The 24,245-nt window shown below is 37.9% G+C and overlaps 2 protein-coding genes across 4 annotated transcripts in view; one reads left to right on the top strand and one right to left on the bottom strand.

The window, feature by feature from the left end:
• Positions 1 to 8,158, bottom strand: part of LOC128587933 (uncharacterized) — a 35,522-nt gene extending 27,364 nt beyond the window's left edge. Inside the window, exon 1 of the mRNA XM_053594455.1 lies at positions 7,698 to 8,158. Coding sequence (XP_053450430.1) covers positions 7,698 to 7,794 — 97 coding nt within the window. The 5' untranslated portion in view covers positions 7,795 to 8,158. The remainder of the gene's footprint in view (positions 1 to 7,697) is intronic.
• The window catches only part of LOC128587930 (signal recognition particle 54 kDa protein), a 78,939-nt gene continuing 62,844 nt past the window's right edge, over positions 8,151 to 24,245 (top strand). For 2 of the 3 annotated variants that reach the window (XM_053594450.1, XM_053594447.1), the window contains exons 1-5: positions 8,151 to 8,458; positions 16,155 to 16,265; positions 17,939 to 18,030; positions 19,055 to 19,139; positions 23,764 to 23,868. In XM_053594450.1, the coding sequence (XP_053450425.1) occupies positions 16,188 to 16,265; positions 17,939 to 18,030; positions 19,055 to 19,139; positions 23,764 to 23,868 (360 nt within the window). In that variant the 5' untranslated portion in view covers positions 8,151 to 8,458; positions 16,155 to 16,187. Of the gene's footprint in view, positions 8,459 to 12,434; positions 12,572 to 16,154; positions 16,266 to 17,938; positions 18,031 to 19,054; positions 19,140 to 23,763; positions 23,869 to 24,245 lie in introns of all 3 variants that reach the window. The other variant, XM_053594448.1, reaches the window with a different exon arrangement.

Below are 24,245 nucleotides of genomic sequence, written 5' to 3'. Positions count from 1 at the left end.
CCCAAATAGCTCCTTAATTATCAGCTTCTCCCCACTATAAAATACCTTGCACATCTATTTTAAACTAAACTAGATTAAACTGTATTTTCGTTTTATTCCCCCTTACAATTTTTAAATTTTTAAAACTCCTTTTTCAGGGCAGCACCTGTGGCTCAAGGAGTAGGGTGCCGGTCCCATATGCCGGAGGTGGCGGGTTCAAACCCAGCCCCTGCCAAAAACCACAAAAAAAAAAAAATAAAACTCCTTTTTCAGTGTATCCTACATATCACAAGAGTCTAACCATACTATTGTCTTTCTTCTCCTTTGTACTTTTTTTTTCCTTAGAGATAGGGTTTTGGTATTACCAGGCTGCACTGCAGGGGCATGATGACAATCACTGTAACCTAGAATTCCTGGGCTTGATCAAGCCATCCTCCCACCTTAGCCTCCCAAGTAGCCAGGACTGCAAGTTCATGCCACAATCCCCAGCTAATTTTTATTTTATTTTTTTTGTAGAGATGGGGTTTTGCTATGCTGCTCAGATTGCTCTACAACTCCTAGTCTCAAGTGATCCTCCCACCTCAGCTTCCCAGAGTTCTTGGATTACAGGTGTGAGCCACTGAGTCTGGCCCTATTTTTTATTTATAAAAAAAATATTTTTTAAGAGAGTCTCCACCTGTCACCTGAGTTAGAGTGCCATGGACTCAACCTACCTCACAGAAACCTCAAACTCCTGGGCTCAAGCCATCCTCCTCCCTCTTAGCCTCCTGAGTAGCTGAGACTACAGGCATGTTCTACCTCTCATGGCTAATTTATTTATTTATTTTTGAGACAGAGTCTCAAGCTGTCGCTCTGGGTAGAGTGCCGTGACATCACAGCTCACAGCAGCCTCCAACTCCTGGGCTCAAGCGATTCTCCTGCCTCTGCCTACCAAGTAGCTGGGACTACAGGTGCCAGCCACAACACCTGGCTTGTTTTTCTTTCTTTCTTTCTTGTAGAGACAGAGTCTCACTTTGTCACCCTCGGTACAGTGCCGTGGCGTCACACAGCTCACAACAACCTCCAGCTCTTGGGCTTAGGCAATTCTCTTGCCTCAGCCTCACAAGTAGCTGGGACTACAGGTGCCCGCTACAATGCCTGGCTGTTTTCTTTTTTTGCAGTTTGGCCAGGGCCGGGTTTGAACCCACTACCTTCAGTATATGGGGCCGGCGCCCTACCCACTGAGCTACAGGCACTGCCCGCTGGCTATTTTTTGGTTGCAGCCTTCTTTGTTGTTTGGTGGGCCCGGGGCTAGATTCGAACCTGCCAGCTCAGGTGTATGTGGCTGGTGTCTTAGCCGCTTGAGGCACAGGCGCCAAGCCTAATTTTTTTATTTTTAGTAGAGATGGGGTCTTGCTCTTACTCAGGCCAGTTTCAAACTCCTGACTGCAAACTATCCTCTCCATTTGGCCTCCCATAGTGTTAGGAATACAGGCATGACACTATGTATTGTTTGGCAGGCCTGGGCTGGGTTCCAACGCGCCAGCCACAGTGTATGTAGACGGTGCCCTAAGCACTGAGCTACAGGTGCCACACCTGACCATATTTTTTACTTTATTTTAAATTGAAAAATATTTTTTTGTTTTTGAAAAAACAATTATTTTTAACATTACTTCATATACTTGATAACTTCTCCTCATTCATATAGTTTCAACAGAGATTATAAAATCTTTACATTACATGGAAGCTTACTTACCATTGATACAATATAGCACTAGAGCAATATGCTGTCAGACAAAGGTAGCTAGATCCTAAACTCCTTTTTAGATTTGTGGGAATTTCAAATAGCTTCTAATGGCTCTGTAGTTACTGCTAAGCAACATGCTCAATCCTGCTCATTGAAGATACATTTAAAATAAAGGATACAGAGAAACTTCTAAAAGTTTCTAGTCACCTACTATCATAAGGTTGGTGCAAAAGCAATTGCGGTTTTTGCATTGTTGAAATTTGTCATTTGATACTGGAATACGTTCTTAAATAAATGTGGTTATGTTACATGTCACTTTTTTTAAAGGCCTAAACAATGCAAATTTATTATCTCACACTATCTATGGGTCAGTGGTCTGTGTTTTCTGTATTTCTCTATATGACATCTATTTATTACAGGGCAAATTATATTTTCTTATTTTTTGGGGTATTTTTGCTTTGGTTTGTTTTTTGAGACAGGGTACCACTGTCACCTGGGCTAGAGTGCAGTGGTATCATCACAGCTTACTACAATCTCAAACTCATGGGCTCTGTGCTACCACATTTGGCAAATTTTTCTTTTTTTAATTTCAGATTAATATGAGGGTTCCAATATTTAGGTTACATTGTTTCCATTTCTAAGGTAAAGTCAAGTTGTAGTTGAGCCCTTCACCCCGGGTGACTGCTGAACACCCTTGTATTGCACATATTAGGTGAGATCCCGCCAATCACCCTCTCTCCTCCCCCCTTGTTATACATCATTTTAATGCATATTTCTGTATTTATATTTTTTGCTAATGACTTATTACTTCTGTTTATTTTGGACTATGGAAATTATGTTAGGCAAAAAGCAAATTCAAGCAATTTTCTTATTCAAGTTCAAAGCAGTGGCGGTAACTCAACATTAACAATGCACTTGGCCCAGGAACTGCTAACAAACGTACAGTGCAATGGTGGTTAAAGTAGTTTTGCAAAAGAGACAAGGGCGTTGAAGATGAGGAGCATAATGGCCAGCCATTGGAAGTTGACAACGACCAATTGAAGGCAATCATTGAAGGGGGTCCTCTAACAAGTACATGAGAAGTTGTTGAAAAACTCAATGTTGACTATGGCAACAAGTCTATGATTGTTTGGCACTGGAAAGGTGAAAAAGCTCAAAAAGAGGGTGCCTCATAAGCTGACCAAAATTCAGAGCAATCATCATTTTCAAGTGTTGTCTTCCCTTATTCTACGCAACAATGAACCAATTCTCAATAGGATTGTGACATGCAATGAAAAGTGGATTTCATATGACAACTAGCAACAATCAGCCCAATGGCTGGATTGACAAGAACCTAAAAGCACTTCCCAAACCCAAACTTGCCCAAAAAGGTCATAGCCACTTTTTGGTGATCTGTTACGGGTCTGATACACTAGCTTTCTGCACCCTAGGGAAACCATCACATCTGAGAAGTCTGCTCAGCAAATCAATGAGATGCACCAGAAACTGTAATGCCTGTAGCTGGCATTGTTCAGCAGAAAGGGCCCAGTTCTTCTCCATGCAGCACCCAACTGCATGTTGCACAAAGTTGAACCAATTGGACTATAAAGTTTTGCCTCATTTGACACATTCGCCTTCTCTCTCACCAAGTGAATGCCATTTCTTCAAGCAGCTCCACAACATTTTGCAGGGATAATATACCTCCACAACCAGCAGAATACAGAAAATGCTTTCCAAGAGTTTATGAAACCCCAAAGCATGGATTTTTACACTATAGGAAGAAACAAACTTATATCTCATTGGTAATTATGTGCGGATTGTAATGGTTCCCATTTTTGATTAATAAAGATGTGTCTGAACCTAGTTATGATTTGAAATTCATGGTCAAAAACCACAAGTACTTTTGCACCAACCTAAATATTTTCTTTAAGCATTTAAATATTTCCTTATACTTTTGGCTTGGAGGAGGCCAAGGTGCAACTTTCTTTGGTCATCCTGAATCCAGGTTCATCCAACACCAGCTGCCTCCGCCATGCTGCCTAAGTTCAACCCCGAGATCAAAGTCGTGTATCTGAGGTTCGCTGGTGGCAAAGTTGGTGCCACATCTGCCCTGGCCCCCAAGATTGGCCCTCTGGGTTTGTCTCCAAAAAAGATTGGTCATGACATTGTCAAGGCAACTGATGACTGGAGGGGTCTAAGGATTACAGTGAAACTGACTATCCAGAACAGACAGGCCCAGATTGAAGTGGTACCCTCTACCTTGCCTTCATCATCAAAGCCCTCAAGGAACCACCCAGAGACAGAAAGAAACAGAAAAACAATTAACCATGGAAATAACACTTTTGATGAGTTGTCAACATTGCCAGACAGATGCAGCACTGATCTTTAGCCAGAGAACTCTCTGGAACCATTAAAGAGATCCTGGGGATGACCCAATCGGTGGGCTGCAATGTTGATGACTGCCACTCATGACATCATAGATGAAACAGTGGTGCCATGGACTGCCCACCTAGCTAAAAAGTACAAGAGAAAAACGTTTCAATAAAGGATCATTTGACACCCATTCCCCCCCAAATAATAAATATTTCCTTATAGCAAACCCTAATTTTCTATTCTTTGTAACCTGATCCTTAATTTAAAATGTCATGGGCTATTTGTTTGACTTCTTCATTTATAATGGCATATCTGGGAAAAACTGAGGTTTCATAACAGTGTTTTTTAACTTTTGACTGTAAACAATGCCCACAGGCATTCAAACAAGATGTTCCTTTGGTGCCAACAATGCCTTTAGGCGTTCAATACAAGGTGTTCATTCCATGCAAATGACACCTGTAGATGCGTTTGGCTCTGTAGTCAAAGGGTTAATAATGTATTTTTTTATATACCTATTGGCAACTCCACTGTAAGTTTTGACTATCGCCCCTTCACTTATAGGTCTGCAGTTAGTTTCCTACTCTTTAAAACCTGGAACAAGAGTCCATTTTATTTATTTATTTAGAGACAGGGTCTCTCTCTCTGTTGCCTAGGCTAGAGTGCAGTGGCAGGATCATAGCTCATTGCAGCTTCCAATGCTTGGGCTTAAGTGATCCTCCTTCCTCAGCCTCTTGAGTAGCTAGGACTAGAGGAGTGTGTTCCCATATGGCTTTTATTTTTTTTTTTTTGCAGTTTTTTGGCCAGGACTGAGTTTGAACCTGCCACCTCCAGCATATGGGGCCGGCGCCCCACTCCTTTGAGCCACAGGTGCCGCCCCCCCATATGGCTAATTTTTTTAAAAAAATTTTGTAGAGATGGGTCTTACTGTGTTGCTCTGACTAGTTGAGTGATTCTCCTGTCTGGGCCTCCCAAAGTGCTGAGATTACACGTATGAGCCACCATGCTCTGCCCAAGTAAGATATTATTTAAACAATTTAATGCTAGAGATAAAAAACCATTTTTTCCCCTACTGGAAAAAGTCAGTCTAATTAGGAAAATGAAAAACAGTTGTTTGGTAAAATCATTTGGTCTATTGTTAGATGAAAAGATTGTTCATAAAAGCGTACACTAAGAGCTTCAATTTGGAAAGATGAAAAAGTTTGGAGATAGATGGCAGTGATAGTTATATGCCACTTAATCGAACATACTTAATGCCACTGAATTGTACACTAAAAATGGCTAAAATGGTAAATTTTATTTTCTGTATATTATACCACATAAAAACTACAGAATAAAAAGCATTTAGGATTATTAAAAAGCCCTCCATATAAAGCTGACACTCTAATTTCTTAAAATATTCATATTAGAAGCCTTCTTGAGAAATTCAAGTTGTTTTCTAAATTGTTTAACAAATTGCTGTGTTTCCACACTATAGGGGCAGCTGGAGAAACACAGAAAGTATGCTTAAAAAAAGTAAAAATCTGTCTGGGCACAGTGGCTCATACCTGTAATCCTAGCACTCTAGGAGGCCGAGGCAGGAGGACAGATTGAGTTCGAGACCAGCCTGAGCCAGAGAGAGACCTGTCTCTGCTAAAAATAGAAAAATTGAGGCAATAGGATTGCTTGAGCCCAAGTTGAAAAAAAAAGTAAAAATCTATTCTTTAGCCAGTGATATTGACTCTTCTTGTTTACAAAATTATCATCCTAAAGATGCTTTCAAATCTTTTTGATTTGGAAAAATGGAGTCTCAATTGATGCCTCTAAAAAAAAAATTTTTTTTTTTTTTTTTTTTTTGAGACAGTCTCACTTTGTTGCCCTCAGTAGAGTGCTGTAGCGTCACAGCTCACAGAAACCTCAAACTCTTGGGCTTAAGCAATTCTCTTGTTTCAGCCTCCCAAGTAGCTGGTACTATAGGCACCTGCCACAACACCCAGCTATTTCTGGTTACAGTTGTCATTGTTTAGCAGGTCTGGGCCAGGCTCGAACCCCCTACCCTCAGTGTATGTGGCTGGTGTCCTTACCCAGTGAGCTATGGGTGCCTAGCCAGATGCCTCTAAAATTTGAGATTTAGATCGCAAATGGCTCCACAAGACTAAACTCTGCTGGAGGGCAAGGATGTTTCCATAATCATACAACTTCCAGAGCTAGGCAGTATGTGTCATCTTTGTAGGCATTCCTTGCTTTTGGAATAAATGACCTCATACTGAAGAATGCAGAAAAAAAGAAAAGTAGCAATTTTTTGTATAAACAATTATAATATGATGAATGTGACAGGCAATACAGGTTTAAACGAAGAGAAAGGAGACTACTCAGCCCATTTTGGAAATTCCTATCTTGAGATTATCTGGTGTATGTATATAAATATGTATAAATATCCTCCGTGTTGTAAACTTCCCAGGATGAACCTCATCATCAGATGTTCAAATTAATTTTAGTTTGGTATCTTCTCTAAAACGACTCCTAAAATGTGTAATAGTAACTATTACAATATATAAACCTACAGACTGACTCCAATATCACAAAGAGAGTTTTAGCACTAGGACGATGTTAAAAAGTCTAAACCTAGAAATCATTATCAAACAAGGATCTTTCAAGTCACCAGAGTTTGGATGCAAACAAGGATAGAAATCAACATTTAGCGACAAGAGTATAATTTTGTATAGCTATCAAACAAGGAATATCCTATTTTCTTGAGCTTTCAACAGGCTTCTCTTTGCTAGACCAGATCTATCCCACTTTTCTTTTCCTTTCTTTTTTTTTGAGACAGAGCCTCAAGCTGTCGCCCTGGGTAGAGTGCCATGACATCACAGCTCACAGCAACCTCCAACTCCTGGACTCAAGCAATTCTCCTGCCTCAGCCTCCCAAGTAGCTGGGACAACAGGCGCCCGCCACAACGCCCGGCTATTTTTTGGTTGCAGCCGTCATTGTTGTTTGGCGGGCCCGGGCTGGATTCGAACCAGCCAGCTCAGGTGTATGTGGCTGGCGCCTTAGCCGCTTGAGCCACAAGAGCCGAGCCTATCCCACTTTTCAGTAAGTAGATCTAATTACCACCCTTCCTCAATTCTGACTTGTCGTTTTTATTATTACTATTAATTATGTTAACAGTTTAAAATCAAAGTCTCTCCCCACCCGGCTTCTCCCCGAGCCCTAAAAATATTGCTATTAAATGGCCCATTTCACAATCAAGAAAATGAATGCATTAGTTACAGGTGATTTTACCTGCGCCGTAAGCTTTTAACTTCACAGCCTAAAACCTCTCTTGCAAAGTGCTTTTTCAGGTAGTACTCCACCAATCTTCACAAGTTTGTGGGAGTTATGGGGAGAAAACCCTTTCAGAAAAGGGTTTAGGCACAAGGAGGCCTTAGGGAATTGTTCAAAAGTCTGCAGCAAAACCTAAACCACCAACGGCCCGGTCCTCCGGCACCCAATCGCAAGTGGTACTCAGAAAGTCCCAAGGTCTGCTTCGGTCTGTCTAGTCCAGTAGAGAGCAGAGGCCAGAGCAGTGACCAGATGTACGATTTTGGCCTCAGCCCGCTTAAATCCCTAAGATTAGTGCCCCCAGTATATCCTTGCTCGAATCGCCTGCCTCTATTCACTTACGGGTAGTTCGCATCCATTGGAGCAGCGCCGGGCGGTCCGCCGGAGCCACGGTACGCACCAGCTGCAGGATAGCTTGTCTCGCCGAGCGAAATTCCATCTTTCAGCAGCAAGCGGAGCTCGAGCGGGTTCGCACTGCGCACGCGCAAGCGAGACCGGGCAGCGGTTGAGCCACTCTGCGGTGAAAGCCCGAGGCCCGCCCCGCCACGCAGGCCTCACGTGCGCGCGGGAGTCTCCACTTGCAATCCGCTTTCCTTCCACTACGAGCTGGCGGGGATGAATGTAGTCACATTTTCTTAAGTTGACCCCTCCAAACCTGACTTCTTTCCCGAGATCGGCGCTACAGAGCCTCCTATATTACCACTAACTTTGCTGCTGCAGTCATCCAGCAGTATAAAACTAAAGTCCAAAAGCCAGGGGCACCAAACACCTCTCCAAACGCCCGAAAGCAGCACTGAAGAAACCTCGCAGGGTGCCCCGGAAACGGAAGTGCATCCGCGTCATGAAAGGCTGGACTACCCAGAGTGGTGACGTCTCCTCATTGGGCGGAAGGTTCGGTGGCAGTCGTCGATCTTCCAGCTGGTGGGAGTTGGCGTCGCGGTGCTGGCCACTGGGACCCTGGTTTATATAGTTCGGGAAGTAGGGTTTGTGGGGTCCTACCTGTCTGCTGCTCCCAGCTTTCTAGGATTTCCTCCCACGGCGTGAGGCTTCGCTAAGGAATTCCCGGCCCCTTTAGGGCCACGGTGTTAGTGGTGCCTTTTGCGGTAAGTGTCTTCTTTTTCCCGCCCCAGGTTTCGGAGGGGCAGCCCTAGCCTTACTTAGGGGGCGAGAGACTCTGGAGGGAGTCGGCTTCTTTGGCCACCGGCTGTCGTCACCGAGACAGGTGCTCTGGCCCCTTTTTATCTCGTGTCCTCCATCAGAAGTTTTATTAAAAGATGCGATATGACTCTTTTAAGTTGTCTTCAGATTTGCCAGAACCGAATAAAAGGTGGTAGGTGGTTGCAGGCCTGACACTGTTTTGCTTTCCTGAGCGAGAATTTAGTTGAGGCTACTTCCCCGAAAACCTTTTGACATATACCATATTTTATTCTCCCATGTGTTTAGTTTTTGACACATGTCCTGCGTGTAGTTGACGTGTAATAAATGAATAAGGAATATCAGTTCTATGTCAATGATGATTTAAGATACATTGATGGCTCTCTCTGTACCATTTGACTGTACTATCAGTTTCTTGAAACTCTTTCCTCTGTTGGCTTTCTTGATACTGTCCTCACCTGATTCTTTCACATGCTTAATTCAACGAAATGAGTAATTGCTCTTGACTATGGTGATACAAAAGTGAATGACACTAACCTTACCATTGAGAAACTAACAGTACAGTGAGAGAAGTGCCCACAAATATACATTATATCAAGATGAGTAATGAGAAACATCAGTTAAGTATAAGGAGCCATAGAGAGCTTTGGGAACACAGATAAGAGTTAATGTGCTCCTTTAGGAGATTGTGAGCCTGAGGAAGTTGCTATTCCAATCTAGCCTCAGTTTCTTCATCTACCTAATATGCTCATTACAAAGATGAAAGGAGATTAGGTAACATGTTTGGTACAGTGCCCAGAACATGGCAAGGGTCATGCCAACAGGAAAGAAAACATTTCCCTCAAGCCCTTTTCCCATATTTTTTTGATATGGTCAATTAATATTTTCTAGCTTAATATAGAGTACTATGCAAAAGCCTCTTCAGGCCTTCCTTCCAAACGATTATTCCCCTAACTTCCATCTAGCTGTTTTATATAATTGAATTAAAGTTTTGGTGCAAAATTAATGCAGAGGATCTTGATGTTATGATGTGTTATTTATCATCTGAAGTTAACAAGGGAGACTCGTTTGTGTTAAACTGTGATGTAATTGGTTTGGAGTTAGAATTTTTCTCATGCTATAGAGCACACAGTAGGTGTTTAATGAGTGAATAAATGAATACAAGTGTCAACTCTGTCTCAACCTTTAGTCTATTGATTAATAGTGCTCTAATTCTCACAATGAACACTTTGGAAAATAATTTTTCTCTGACTTAAAAATAATACTTTTAGTCATTACCAAAAATTTGGAAATTACAAAAAGGTAAATATAAGAATATAAAAATTGAAGTAGTTATTCGCCATCTAGTGATTGCAAATTTTATCTATAACTCATGTCTTAAAATATATTCTTATACCATTATAACTCATGTCTTAAAATATATTCTTATACCATTTACTTGAAGTGCACAATTTAAAATTTACAGAGTTCTGTAACTATCATCATAATCAATTTTAGAACATTTTGATTAGTCTGTGAAGAAATCCTGTGGCCATTAGCAGTCACCCCCATTTTACTCCAGCCCTAAGCAACTACTAATTAACTTTTTGTCTTTATAGATTTGCCTATTCTTAAAGTTTCATATAAATGGTATCGTAGTATATGGTCTTTTGTGACTGGGTTCTTTCAATTAGTGTAATGCTTTCAAGATTCATCCATGTTGTAGCATATGTTCAGTACTTGCTTTCTTTTTATTGCCTACTGATAGCCCATTGTAGGATATGCCACATTTCATCCATTTGTCTGTTGAGGGGTATTTGGGTTGCTTCCACTTTTTAGCTATCATGAATAATGCTCTGTGACCATTCATGCACAAGTTTTTGTTTGGATTTGTGTCTTCCTTTCTGTTGGATATGTACCTAGGAGTGGAATTGCTGGGTCATATGGTAGCTCTCTGTGTAATAACATTTTGCAGATTTGCCAAACTTGTTTTCCAAAGGACTGCATCATTTTACATTTTCACCAGTGGTGTATAGAGGTTCTGATTTCTCTGTATCCTTGCCAATGCTTGTTATTGTCTTTTTGATGATAGCTATCCTAGTGGATATAAAACGATATCTTATTATGGTTTTGATTTACAATTTTCTGATGGTTAATGTTATTTTTTGATATTTGTTTTTAGACTGTATTTAACAAAATATGGATTATGTAGTATATGCAGTTTTATATTCTTTTGCATTTAAGCATATTTTTAGCATTAGTAAGCACAATTTACAAAAGAATTTTCCTAGTTTCTTCTCCTCTTTTTACTCTTCCCCCCAAACCACAATTGTTGTGAAAATTTGTCTAATTTAATACACCTTGAAAATAAAATCTATAGGAATATATATCAAATTATTATTGGTTGGTAGCAGGGCATGGGAGTGAGTAGGATTAGAGGAACTGTGTTTTCTACCTTAAATATTTCTATAGTTTGAATTTTTTAAATTTACATGTATCCTCTTAACTTAACAAAACATAAAGGTGAATTAGTTCCTGGAGTACTAAGTAGATTTCACATGAAAAACAATTCCTAAATTTGAAAGTCATAATTAACACCATAAATTTAGTTATTCAAATTTACTAATTTTATCAGATACAGTACCTATAGGCCATTTTGTTAAATAAATTTTCTTTTATGTGGTCCTACTGGGGTGTCCAACCATTTTTCTTCCCTGCTGCATATTGGAAGAAGAGTTGTCTTGGGCCACACACTAAATACAAACACACTAATGAAAGCTGATGAGAAAAAAAAGGTTTGTGCATGATTTTTGCAATATCCAGCACCACAGATAAGTGAAACAGTCCTCATGTGATCTGCAGGTTGGACACCCTTGACTGCAGGTTGGACACCCCTGCTAGTCTAGGAACAGATGCTGTACAGAATTTTAAAAATACATACATTTAGTGTTAGAGTCAAGAAAGAGAATATTGGTTATGAGCTTTTGACTAGTATCTAAAAAGGTAATACAGTTGTTCCTCAGTATCTTCTGTGAAATTGGTTCTAGAAGATGGGTTGGAAATAGCAAAATCTGTGGATGGTCAAGTCTCTGTTATAAAATGTCATAGTAGGTGTATTTGCATATAACCTATGTGCATCCTCCTGTGTACTTTAAGCCTATTTTTAGCATTAGCAAGCACATTTTACAAAATGTGCTTTAAAACATCTCTTGATTATTTATAGTACCTAATACAATGTGTAAGTAGTTATTACACTATATTACTATACATTTATATACTATGTAAATAGTTGTACTTTACTATTTAATTTATAATGACAAAAAAAGTCTGTACACATTCAGTACAGATGCAGGGTTGGTTTTTTCTGGAATATTTTTGATCTGTAATTGGTTCAATCCACAGTTGTGGAACCCACCAGATACAGAGGGCCAGCTGTACTATGAAGTGATTTTTTTTTTTTTTAAGGACAAAATATTTGTATGTTTAGTTTTTAAGTCTAATTGATTCAAAAAGTCATTGACAAGGGCTTAGAAGAGCTTTTTGTAGGGATTTTGTTGTAATAGGATTTTAAATCTCTAATTGTCAAAGTTTGTTTATTTACTCTCAGATCAGGCAGAGTTGTGGCGGGAACACTTACAATCGTTTATGTAGAAAAAGGTGGCTCATTGGACACTGCAGTTTCTGTTGAATAATGACCAGGTAATGGGGACTAAATGTTAAAACGATATTTCCAGGATGACGGGACAGGCCCTTAGTAGGATTGTTGAGAAAATTTCCAGCTTAAATATGCTTCAGATAATATAAAGAGAGCTAGTTGGTATCATTCAAAAAAGGAAGGAAGTTAATAGGCAATATGCTAGGAAATTGCAGGCAGTTTTATACATACAGTCTCATTTAATCCTCACAACAGCCCTTCAGGGTAATGGTATTATCTCCATTTTGCAGGTGAGGAAAGTGAGGCTCAGAGAGATTAAGTAACTTGCCCAAAGTAACACAGCCAGTATGTAACAGAGCTGGGATTTGAATCCAAGTCTGTCAGACTCCAAAGCCCATGCTCTTTCCAGTACTTCACACTGCAGCAGGTAAGTTATAATACTTGGCCCTGTGCTTGCCTTACTTAGGGCACCCTCAAGCCTTTTTCCATTACTCACTATCCAACCCTTAGTCAGAATTCAGTTAGGACCATCTGTGATTTGGGCCAAGAACAGTCCTTGTGTGTACTATACTGTACTGCAGTGGTACTTACTAGTCCTTTTGGGACTTTGCAATTACTCTTTCACAAAGAACAATGTACATCTTTCCTTTCAAAATATGATTTCTTCTGTTATAGTTTGGCAGCAAAATTTGTCCCTGAAGCTGGGCTCTTTGATTCAGGTCTGTAAACCTCAGCACTTTGGGAGGCTCAAGTAGGAGGATCACATGAGACCAGGGTTTGAGATCATCCTGGGCAACATAGTTGTCTCTGCAAAATATTTAAAAATTGGCTGGCCGTGCGGCGGCGCCTGTGGCTCAGAGGAGTAGGGCACCGGGTCCCATATACCAGAGGTGGCAGGTTCAAACTCAGCCCTGGCCAAAAATTGCAAAAAAACAAAACAAAACAAAAAGAAACTGGCTGGTCGTGATAGCATGGACCTATAGTCCCAGCTACTTGGGAGGCTGAGGTCAAAGGATTGCTTGAGCCCAGGAGTTGGAAGTTTCAGTGAGCTATGATCATGCCACTGCACCCCAGCTTTGATAACAGAGAGAGACCCTGTCTCAGAAAAGTAGAAAAAAAAATTGTAAAGTTTGCCATCATTTATGTTCTAGGACTTAAAGCTGTGTAGCCAACGACTGTACCGTGAAAAGTCATTTTTACATTTTTTGGTGAGGAATGCCTGTTCCACTCCCTAACCTGCTTACATCATAAAATTGTTGTGAGGGTGAAATGAGATAATAAATGTTAAACTATTGGAAGTAGTATGTTGTAATCCCTTACTTTTCTTTCATATAAGTAGAGTTTCTTTTTTTGTGAAATTTAGCATATGCAGATTTCTTTCTTTTTTTTCTTTCTTTTTGCAGATTTATTTCTATAAATGTTTTTAGTTAGCTGGGAGAGTTTTGGGTGAGTATGCTTGCCTGTACATTAATTTGAGATTTAGGGTTAGATATTACCATTAAAAAAGTGTTTTGCATTTCAGTATACATATTATAACAAGTTAAGGTTAATTTTTAAGTATCTTGGAAATTCATAGTAGGGAAATTCTGGAAAGTTATAGTAAGTAATGACAAGTGAATATATTAAATGTACAATATTAATTACCTGGGTCGTTGATTTTTTTTTTTTGATTCATCATAATTATCTTTTTTAATGGCCTTTAACAGATATTTGTATCCCCTTTCATGACTTTGGTTCTTGCTTTTTCCCTATGGTCTTAAATATATCTTTTCATTCATTCATGAGGTTCATTTTTATTAAATGATTAAATGTTTACTATATAAGACTGAGTTTGGATAAAGCAGTGAGTACACAGGACAGAGCAAAAGAGACAAAACTTCTGCCCTCTTGCAGCTTATTTTTCAGTAGAGAGATTATAGCTCACAAACAATACAAGTAAATCATATGTCAATTATTAATAGGACAGTTGGAAAAATAAAGGGGAGAGGGTTTATATTTTAAAATATGGATTAGGAAAGGCCTCACTGAGAACTGGCATCTGGACAATGATCTGAAGGAGATGGGGGCTGTGTTGTCAACCAGAGGAAGAGCTAGCTAATACGGTACTGAGGTAGAAATGTGCAGCAGCAACACAGAGGAGGGCAGAGGCACGGCAGGGTGTGTGTGTGTATGAGTATGTGTTTGGGGGTGCCTTACATTTCATTCTGAGGACCTTACCTGTATGTGCAATGGGAGGTCATCGACATTTTAGGCAAAATTCTAACAAACATATCCTTGGAAATTACAGAGGAAGTACTATTAAGTAAGTAAAAGGTATCATGCGGTGTTTATATTCTTCTCTTGAAGTGCAGGTTTTTATTTAAGGCAAAAATATCTTAAAATACTGCCACCAATTGGGCGGTGCCTGTGGCTCAGTGAGTAGGGCACTGGCCCCATATACTAATGGTGGCGGGTTTGAACCTGCCCTGGTGAAACTGCAACAAAAAAATAGCTGGGCGTTGTGGTAGGTGCCTGTAGTCCTAGCTACTCAGGAGGCTGAGGCAAAAGAATTGCCTAAGCCCAAGAGCTGGAGGTTGCTGTGAGCTGTGATGTTCCAGCATTCTATCAAGGGCGATAAAGTGAGACTCTTGTCTCTAAAAAAATAAATAAATAGAAATAAAATAAAATAAAATATGCTACCAATAAATACTTACATAAGGAAAAGTGTATTGGAAAACCTCACAGATTTTTTTTTTAATTAGACTTAATTTAATTTAAAAGAACCAGTTAACCTGGGAGTTAGATTTAATTTTAAGGGATAACCAGTATAGTTTTTTAAAATGAAGGATGATCTTTTATGACATGCTCTCTAGAAAAGTTAATTATGGTGTCATAAATAGGGTTATAGTAGTAGTTGTTATCTTAGTGGTAAAGGAGATGAACTGAAACATCTGAATCTTAATTCTTATATATGGAATATGAACTTAAGGATTAGTAAGTGTTTAGTATAATGGGTGTGGGATAAGAAATGAAAAGTCCAGCATCTTTTCCAGAAAGTGATTGCTGCTTCAGGTTAAGTAACCATGTAATTGTAAAAAACTTCTGTTAAGCAATGTTTTTCAGTTTCATCAAGTATTGATAGTAATTTTTTTTTAAGTTCTGAGTTACCATATTTTACTTGAGTGGAAGTGTAGTGTTTAATTTATAGCTCAACCTAGCCGAGTGTTGTGGTGGACGCCTGTGGTCCCAGCTACTTGGGAGGCTTAGGCAACAGAATCTCTTAAGCCCAAGAGTTTGAGGTTGCTATGAGCTGTAACGCCCTGGCACTCTACCCAGGGCGACGTAGTGAGACTCTGTCTCAAAAATAAAAAAAAAGTTTATAGCTCAACCTGGAATATCTCTGCCAGTGATAAGTCCTAAAATGCATTTTTCCTTTTTGACTATTGACTCCTCTCACCTCTCTACTCTCTCAATATTGAGTCAGCTATTTTGTCCTCTTGTTTCTTTTGTTTTTAATCTTCTGTGGACTCTGTAGATGGGATCTAGTCTGAATAATCTTGGTTGACTAATTAGTAGATGAGCTTGGAAGTGTTACCAAAACAGTTGTTTTGAATAGCTCACTTTTCTTCCAGTATTACTTACATTTGACAATTGGTATTTCTTTGAATACCATTTTTTATGCCATTTCACCTTCCTCAAATTCTCTTTCATCGTTTTCATTTAAAAATTTACATAATACATCATTGACATAATGACATAATCATCATGTCATTATTTCCTGAAAGAATATTATTTGACATGTTAAATTTGCTGGCTCATATACAAGATCCAATTAGGTATTCAGACATAAGGCATCATAACCAAGTGGCAGTTTTATTTTTTGAATATGACTATATTGATGCACAGGTTGAGGCAATAGAAGCTGATATTACAGTATCTAAACATAAATACTCTTCAATAGAAGTCTTTAGTCATGGGAAATGAAATGGATTGTTCTCAAACATTTTCATTTAATTATTTTTCCTGTCTAGAATTCCTTCTAAGCACATCGTAAAGCCTTCAAGATGGTTCTAGCAGACCTTGGAAGAAAAATAACATCAGCATTACGCTCATTGAGCAATGCCACCATTATCAATGAAGAGGTATGTAAAATATTATTTGAGACTGGCTCATGTTTATAAGCCCAGCTCTTGGGAGGCCTAGGTTGGAGGATTGCTTGAAGGCAAGAGTTCAAGACCAGCTTGGGCAACATGGCATGTTGTTGTAGTTGTCATTGTTTGTAGGCCCGGGCTGGGTTTGAAACTGCCAGCCCCGGTGTATGTGGCTGACGCTGAGCTATAGGCACCAAGCTAGTAAGTAGTACTTTTTATTGAGAAATCAACTACCTTAATATTACTTTAACTTTCTATAAGGAGTCTCTCCCAAAAAACCCAGAAAACAAAAATGATCTTAGCTTATATGTAAAGATAGATGTATTTTAACTTTTGAAAATTGTTTAAATCTGAAAATGTACTTTTCTATAACTTTATTATCTTGCCTTTTTCATCTTGGCTAGGCATGTGCTTCTCTGACCTTTTCTGTGTGACTTTTATTTGGTATTTTTCTTACAAGACTAGCATTTCCATCTTGGCTACTTTGATTCATTTTCATTGAAATCCTCATTTGAATTTGTCCCTTCTCTGTTTTTGATAATGGGGTACTAGACAATTAATAGGAAGAAATCCGTCTAATGAAAGATCAGTTCCGGGCGGCGCCTGTGGCTCAGTGAGCAGGGTGCCGGCCCCATATACCGAGGGTGGCGGGTTCAAACCCAGCCCCAGCCAAACTGCAACAAAAAAATAGCCGGGCATTGTGGCGGGTGCCTGTAGTCCCAGCTACTCAGGAGGCTGAGGCAGGAGAATCACCTAAGCCTAGGAGCTGGAGGTTGCTGTGAGCTGTGTGACGCCACGGCACTCTACCGAGGGCGATAAAGTGAAACTCTGTCTCTACAAAAAAAAAAAAAAAAGAAACATCAGTTCCAGTTTTATCAGGTACTTCTAATGAGGGATAGGGAAAACTAATACGGCCTCTATAGGGTATATGAAATCAATTGAAAGGAGATAATTCATTCTAGAGATATTTGAGGTCCTGTATTTTTGCTGGCACAAGGGATATGTCAGAGAACAAAATAGACTAAAATTCCTTCCCTCATGGAGCTTACATTGGAGTTTGTAAACACTTATATATACTTAAAGTGGCTAAAGCCTTGTCTTTTTGTAGGACTTTATAATCTATTGCTTTTAGCTGTAGTGCCTTGTTCTTCAAAAAACATGTAATGATAGTGAATTATTATTAGTGGAGGATAGTTTCCTTTACATTTTATTCTTCTGATCTGAGTAGAAATGGTAAGAGTGGGTAATTTTCTTCTATTATATTTTCCTCCATGGTTGTCCAGGTAGGATAAGCAAATATTGTTACTGTATACCATTATGTATCAGCAACAGAAGCTCTTCAGTGACACAGAAGACATCAATGGCAACATCTATTGTATAGTAATTTACTTTGGCTTGAATATTGTGTTTATTATTACTTTAATAAAGAAATAAAGTTGTAGTAATTAATACTTGGTTATATAAAACTAAATGGTATGTCTTTATTTTGACAAAAGACGGAACACTTAATATAAGTAACTCACTAAAGCTAACTGAAAAACTTCTCCCCCCAATGATGTATTTTATCATTACTAAACTATGGTAGTATATGATAACTGATCAATTATTGTTTTTATGTAATTGAAATGTGACACTGAGTGCTTTAAATTTTTATTTATTTTCAGGTATTAAATGCTATGCTAAAAGAAGTATGTACAGCATTATTGGAAGCAGATGTTAATATTAAACTAGTGAAGCAACTAAGAGAAAATGTTAAGTAAGTTAAATTAATCAGGTAATAAATATGTAAAACTAAGTTTAAATTTCTAAGATAAGGAGCTAACTAGCAAAGTTTGCTGTATCATGAATCTTTCTGCCAGTTATCACTGGAATATTATAGATCTTATGTTTTGGAAGACCGTGTGTTTAGTGTATTTCCATAATTATGCTTCAAAGTAAACTACATGTGGTTTTCATTTAATTATGGATTTTTTTCTATCTTACTAGTCCTTTATTTAGATGGACTCGATAATGTACTGTGTAGTATTTTAATATAAAGCCTTTTAACAATTGAGATTCTTCATAGAAGAGTAGTGCCATTTTACCGTCTTCAGTCTTAAGATTATTTTAATCAGCCTCCTTCATCATTAGAGAAATACATTCTCTTTTGTTCTTTTGGTTTCTTTGTTCATATTCGAGTGAAGAAGTAATGTATATGGTCTCAGTTATTGTATTCATTGGGAGAGGAACTGACTGGGCAGACACAATCCAGGTACTTCAATTGAATCCCAGCCCTTATGCTCAAGACATCTCCCCTTTTTGTATTGTTATGCTGGGAAGTTTAGGACTATTAGCATTTAGAACTAGAGAAAGTAGTCCTATTTTTTGGTAGTTGTAAAGATGTATAAAACTAAATTAGTACTTTGCACTGATATTAGGACAAATTATTAATAGTTATACTTTCAAAAAAAAACCTTGAAAAACTGACCAAAGTCTTGCTTTGTAATATTTAGTGTTAAAATTCTTTATGGTATAGGGCGGCACTTGTGGCTCAAGGAGTAGGGCGCCGGTCCCATATGCCGGAGGTGGCGGGTTCAAACCTAGCCCTGGCCAAAAACCAAAAAAAAAAAAAAAATTCTTTATGGTATAGACTCATGAATCTATAATAATTACCTGCTTCTTGATTAGAAGACTTAATATGAATGATTGAATAGTCTTATATTCTTTAGGGCACAGAATTCTTTTTTAGAATGTTTTAACTGATTTTTCTCCTCTTTACCCCAATCACTACCATCATGAAGGTCTGCTATTGATCTTGAAGAGATGGCATCTGGTCTTAACAAAAGAAAAATGATTCAACACGCTGTATTTAAAGAACTTGTGAAGGTAAAAGTATACCAAGTTTGTACTGTGATTCTTTAGACTTGGTGGATAAAAATATACTGGCACTACAAACAAATATTATTTCAGAATCCTTTTAAGTATGTTTCATGAAATGTTCACTGTACTAAAATATTAATGGAAAGATTATTAAATTTTCTAAAGTGGCCTGTTTTTATTATAGACTTACTGAGCGTTCAGAATTCTGTCAGATATAAAGGCCAGTTCTATTCCTACAAAAAATACCAGAGCCAAGATGCAAACAGGAAACCTTCACTACAGATTAATTGACAGAGGGCCTCACTGAGGTTTTCTTTTTTAATATCAAGTATTGCCTAGTGGTGGTCCTACTTTTATTCAAGAAAGTTGAACTTGACTTTCTTGTACAAAATTATTCTTTCCTATGCTGTCCATTGTGTAAAGAATTCCCTTTGAAAAGGTCAAATATTCTAACTGTTGCCTAGTTATAAGCAATTTTTAATTAGTGAAGTTTTATTTTCAAGTGGCAAATATACCTTGTTGCCCTTCCTTACCTTAGAACTTACTATTTGTGCTGTCATGTAAATTATGGTGAAAATCTCAGCATTTAAAAAAAAATATGGGTCTAGTAGCAGGAATAAATAAAGGTGCTAAAAATCTTTTTTAGAGCAGTGGATGCCTGGTAGTGATCTACAATTATTTTTTTCCCCACTTTGTGTAAATATTTTCATTTACTCTTTTGAAAAAAGAGATTCAGATCTAAAAGAGATCAGAGAATTTTTCCAGATAATGCTTTTTAGTTTGCAGTTGAGAAAATTGAGACCATCATTTAGTGGCAAACCCAGGTCTGATCGCCAAACTCTTGTGTAGGATTCCTCAAATTACTTCCAGATTGCTTTTTGTCTAACATTAGAGGTCAGCCCAGGATGGGTGGAAATTTTATTGTTAGGGAATTGACTTATATAGGCAATCTTAGAACACCAAGTGCCTCATTAAGAAGCATTTATTGAAAAAAAAAAAAAAAAAGCATTTATTGGCTGCTCAAGGTGGCTCATGCCTGTAATCCCAGCACTTTAGGGGGGGCCAAGGCAGAAGGATCACTTGAGGCCAGAAGTTCAAGACCAGGCTGGGCAACATAACAAGACCCCTGTCTCTGCAAAAAATTAAAATAATTAGCTGGGCTTGGTGGTGCGTGTCTGTAGTCCTAGCTACTCAGGAGGCTGAAGTGGAAGGATCCCTTAAGCCCAGGAGGTCAAGGTTACAGTGAGCTATGATTGCGCCTTGCAGTCCAGCCTGAGTAAGAGCCTAGCTCTTAAAAAAAAAGTGCTATTGACAGTAGAGAAGACTCATTCTTACACTCAGGAAATAAATAAAAGTCTAGAGCAGTGGAACAAAGTAAGGTAAAAATTATTTTCATAATAATACTAGATACTATTTGCCTTTATCACTGTGCTGATATTACCACTAATAGTGCAAACGTAATGGTGAGTAAAACTTGCTAGTGTGGGCTCGGCGCTTGTGGCTCAAGCGGCTAAGTCGCCAGCCACATACACCTGAGCTGGTGGGTTCAAATCCAGCCTGGGCCTGCCAAACAACAATGACGCTGCAACCAAAAAATAGCCGGACATTGTGGCGGGTGCCTGTAGTCCCAGCTACTTGGGAGGCAGAGGCAGGAGAATCACTTAAGCCCAGGAGTTGGAAGTTGCTATAAGTTGTGATGCCACAGCACTCTACCCAGGGCGACAGCTTGAGGCTCCGTCTCAAAAAAAAACAACAAAAGCTTGCTAGTGTGAATCAAGGCAGTGGCACCAAACTGTATTACTAGTTCTTGTACTTTTTACTAGCATACACTGTAGTAAAGAAAAAATGCCGGTTTCACTTAAGAATATCCTTGAAGTTAAGCCTACTTTCCTCTAAACTTTATTAAAAAAAAAAAAAAAAAAGTAAATTTATTTCAGGTTAATGTGAGGGTACAACCAGGTCAAAATACTTGATACTCTCCATAGCTGAATTTTGTTAGGGAGAGTCCCTCTTGTGATTATGTCTAACATACCAAAAGGTGTGCCAAACCCCGTACCCATTAAGTGAGAGCACACCAATCTCCCCAACTTGTTATCCCTCCTCCCAACTTGAATTAAAATGAGTTTTTCTCCTGTGTGGGCATGCATCAGATAATCTACTGGCTTCATATTAGTATTGAGTACTTTGGATAATTGCTTTTCCATTCTTGTGATGCTTTACTAAGAAGAATGTGTTTCAAAACACATTCCTTTTGTATTACAAAAGATGTGAAGTCACCATCTTTTTATGGCTGAATAGTATTCTATGGTGTGTGTATATCACAATTTGTTAATCCATTCCTGAGTTGACTTCCTACAGTCTTGGCAATTGTAAACTGAGCTGCAATAAACTTTTCTCTTGGCTCTACAAAAAAAAAAAAAAAAAAAGAATATCCTTGAAGTAGCAATTATAAGTTATTAATTGTATTAAATCTTGACACATGAGTATACACGTCTTTTCTAAGATTCTGTGTAATAAAATGGGAGGTATGCATAAAACTCTCCTGCTGCATACTGAAATTTTATGGTTGTCTTGAGAAAAGCACATGTGTGATTGATAGCAAGCTGAGCTAGTTGCTTCTTTCATAAAACACCACTTTTACCTGAACAAACAGTAGACACATAATCTGTGATTATTCAGCCTTAAGCATTTGGCAGACATTTTTCCCCAGAGTAAGTGAAATGAGCCTATTATTTTCAGGAAAATAACTGACAATATGGTGGCCAGTGATAAAATTCAAGCTTTCAGGTATAAACTAGGAATTTGTATTTCCACCATGAGTTTGACACTATCCCAATACTTACTTCCTAATGAGAGTTAGTGTTGATATTAACAAATAAAGGTTTTTGATGTTGCTTAGTGAAATGTGTCAATAATGAGAGATGTCCATAACTCATTGAACCATTATTTTTAAATGACTGATGAGTGATATTACAAGATCATGCACCAGTATAAGATGCATTCAAAGTGCAAGATAGAATCATAGATTTTAATGTAAGAGAGTATGAAAGTTTGTATGGTTTTAGATTTGACATTGCAACTAATCTTTCCAAATTACCATAATTATAAAGGAGTCCTGAGATCAAAATGTTGAAACCTTCTGTTCTAAAGGAATGAAGGAAGAGAAGATCAATTTATAAAATAGTTATTCAGTAAAGCATATATATTCCAAATAATGGATCTGAACAGACCTGAGCGATTCTTCCAGGAGATTGTAGAGAATGGAGGTGAATGTAGGATAGCATCACTATATAAAAGGATCTTGGAAGAGTGGGATTATGTTTCAGGGAGATTTTACCTATTTCAGAAGTTTATCTAAGGGTAGGCCTACAAAGACCTGGGAAAGGTATAAGAAAATGTTTTCCTTTCTTCTCTGCTGCATGGTTTTCATTGAAATTCAAATATCATGTGGATTATGTGACCTTCACGGTATTGTCTAGGATAAACTTTGTAAACTTTCACTTAGTAGGTTTAGATTTTGTGGTTCACATAGTATTTGCTGTTTACTTCTCTGCTCTGCTATTGTGGTACCAAAGTAGTAAATGAATGGGTGTGGCATGTTCCCTTGAAACTTTTTTCATGCATAGTGTGCTAATCCCTAGTCTAGGACATTAGTAACTATTACGGATTTAGTATCATATGGGTTCCCGTTTCAAACTCTAAACAACTCACTCACAATTGAATTATTATTTTAAATGAACTTTTAAAATGCTTTATGCTTGTTAATTTGGGGACTGTCCCTATATGGGCCTTTATTTTCCACTGATTGTCATTATAAAATAGGTGAATATTTTTTATTAGCCCTCAAAATATAATACCTGTATGGTAGATCTTTGGCATTGGAGAATTTAACATTTGACCTGGAAAGTTTTTCACATGTAATTTGTAGTTTTGCTCATGTATAAACATTAGCCAAGTTGAATATGGACATAAGTGCTCTCCAATATGGGGGCTACTAGGCACTTGTGGTTGTTGAGCACTTTTAATGTAGCTAGTCCAAACTGTGATGTCATTTATGTGTGAAATATATACCAGATTTAAAGACTTAGTATGGGAAAAGGAATATAAACTATTTTATTAATTTTTTATATAGATTGCATGTTAAAATGATATTTTGGGTTAAATAAAATATTAAAATTAATATTTTTATTTATAAATGTCACTGCTAGAAATTTTAAAATTCACATGTGGCCTGCACATACATTTTTGTATTGCTGATATAGATTGTTCCTGTGGCTCGATCTTGGTCTCATATTTTATTTCAAACTCCAGCTCTAAAAAATGTTTTGGGATCCTTATCTCTAAATTGGTTTGGGAGTGTAGGCTACATTATGACTTCACAATGCATTATTTTATATTTTCTTTCCTGTATCTGATCTTAGAAAGACCTATATTTTATATTTTTAAATTTCATTCTGTGTACTCAAAGGAGAATGTCAGAATTGTATTAGAATGGTAGCATATGGTGGCTTCATTTCATATGAAAATGTCCTTAGATTATTTTTATAATTTAAAAATTAAAAAAAAATGTTGAAGGGAAAAGTTTTAAATGTAAGTATAAATTAATCTTATTTTTATTTTTCGTGTGTAGCTTGTAGACCCTGGAGTTAAAGCATGGACACCCACTAAAGGAAAACAAAATGTGATCATGTTTGTTGGATTGCAAGGAAGTGGTAAAACAACAACATGTTCAAAGGTAAATTAAATTGAATTTTTAAAAAGTCAGATAGCAGATATATTTGTATAAATCAAGTTTTATTTTATTTGTTTTTGGCTGGGGCTGGGTTTGAATGAGCCACCTCTGGTATATGGGGACGGCACCCTACTCCTTGAGCCACAGGGGCTGCCCAATCAAGTTTTATTTTAAACTCAGGCTTTATAATATTGTTGCTTTACAACTTTGTGTTACTTGATGTGTCTGTTTTTGTGAAATATATATATATATTTTTTATTGTTGCAATTTGGCTGAGTTTGAACTTCACCACTCTCGGTATATGGGGCCAGCACACTACTCACTGAGCCACAGGCATCACCCTTTGTGATAATTTTTTATATGATAAGATCTCATAGCCT

Source organism: Nycticebus coucang, chromosome 6 (assembly GCF_027406575.1).
Source record: "Nycticebus coucang isolate mNycCou1 chromosome 6, mNycCou1.pri, whole genome shotgun sequence".
Classification (NCBI taxonomy): Eukaryota; Metazoa; Chordata; class Mammalia; order Primates; family Lorisidae; genus Nycticebus; species Nycticebus coucang.
This window is presented reverse-complemented; position numbering and strand designations above follow the sequence as displayed.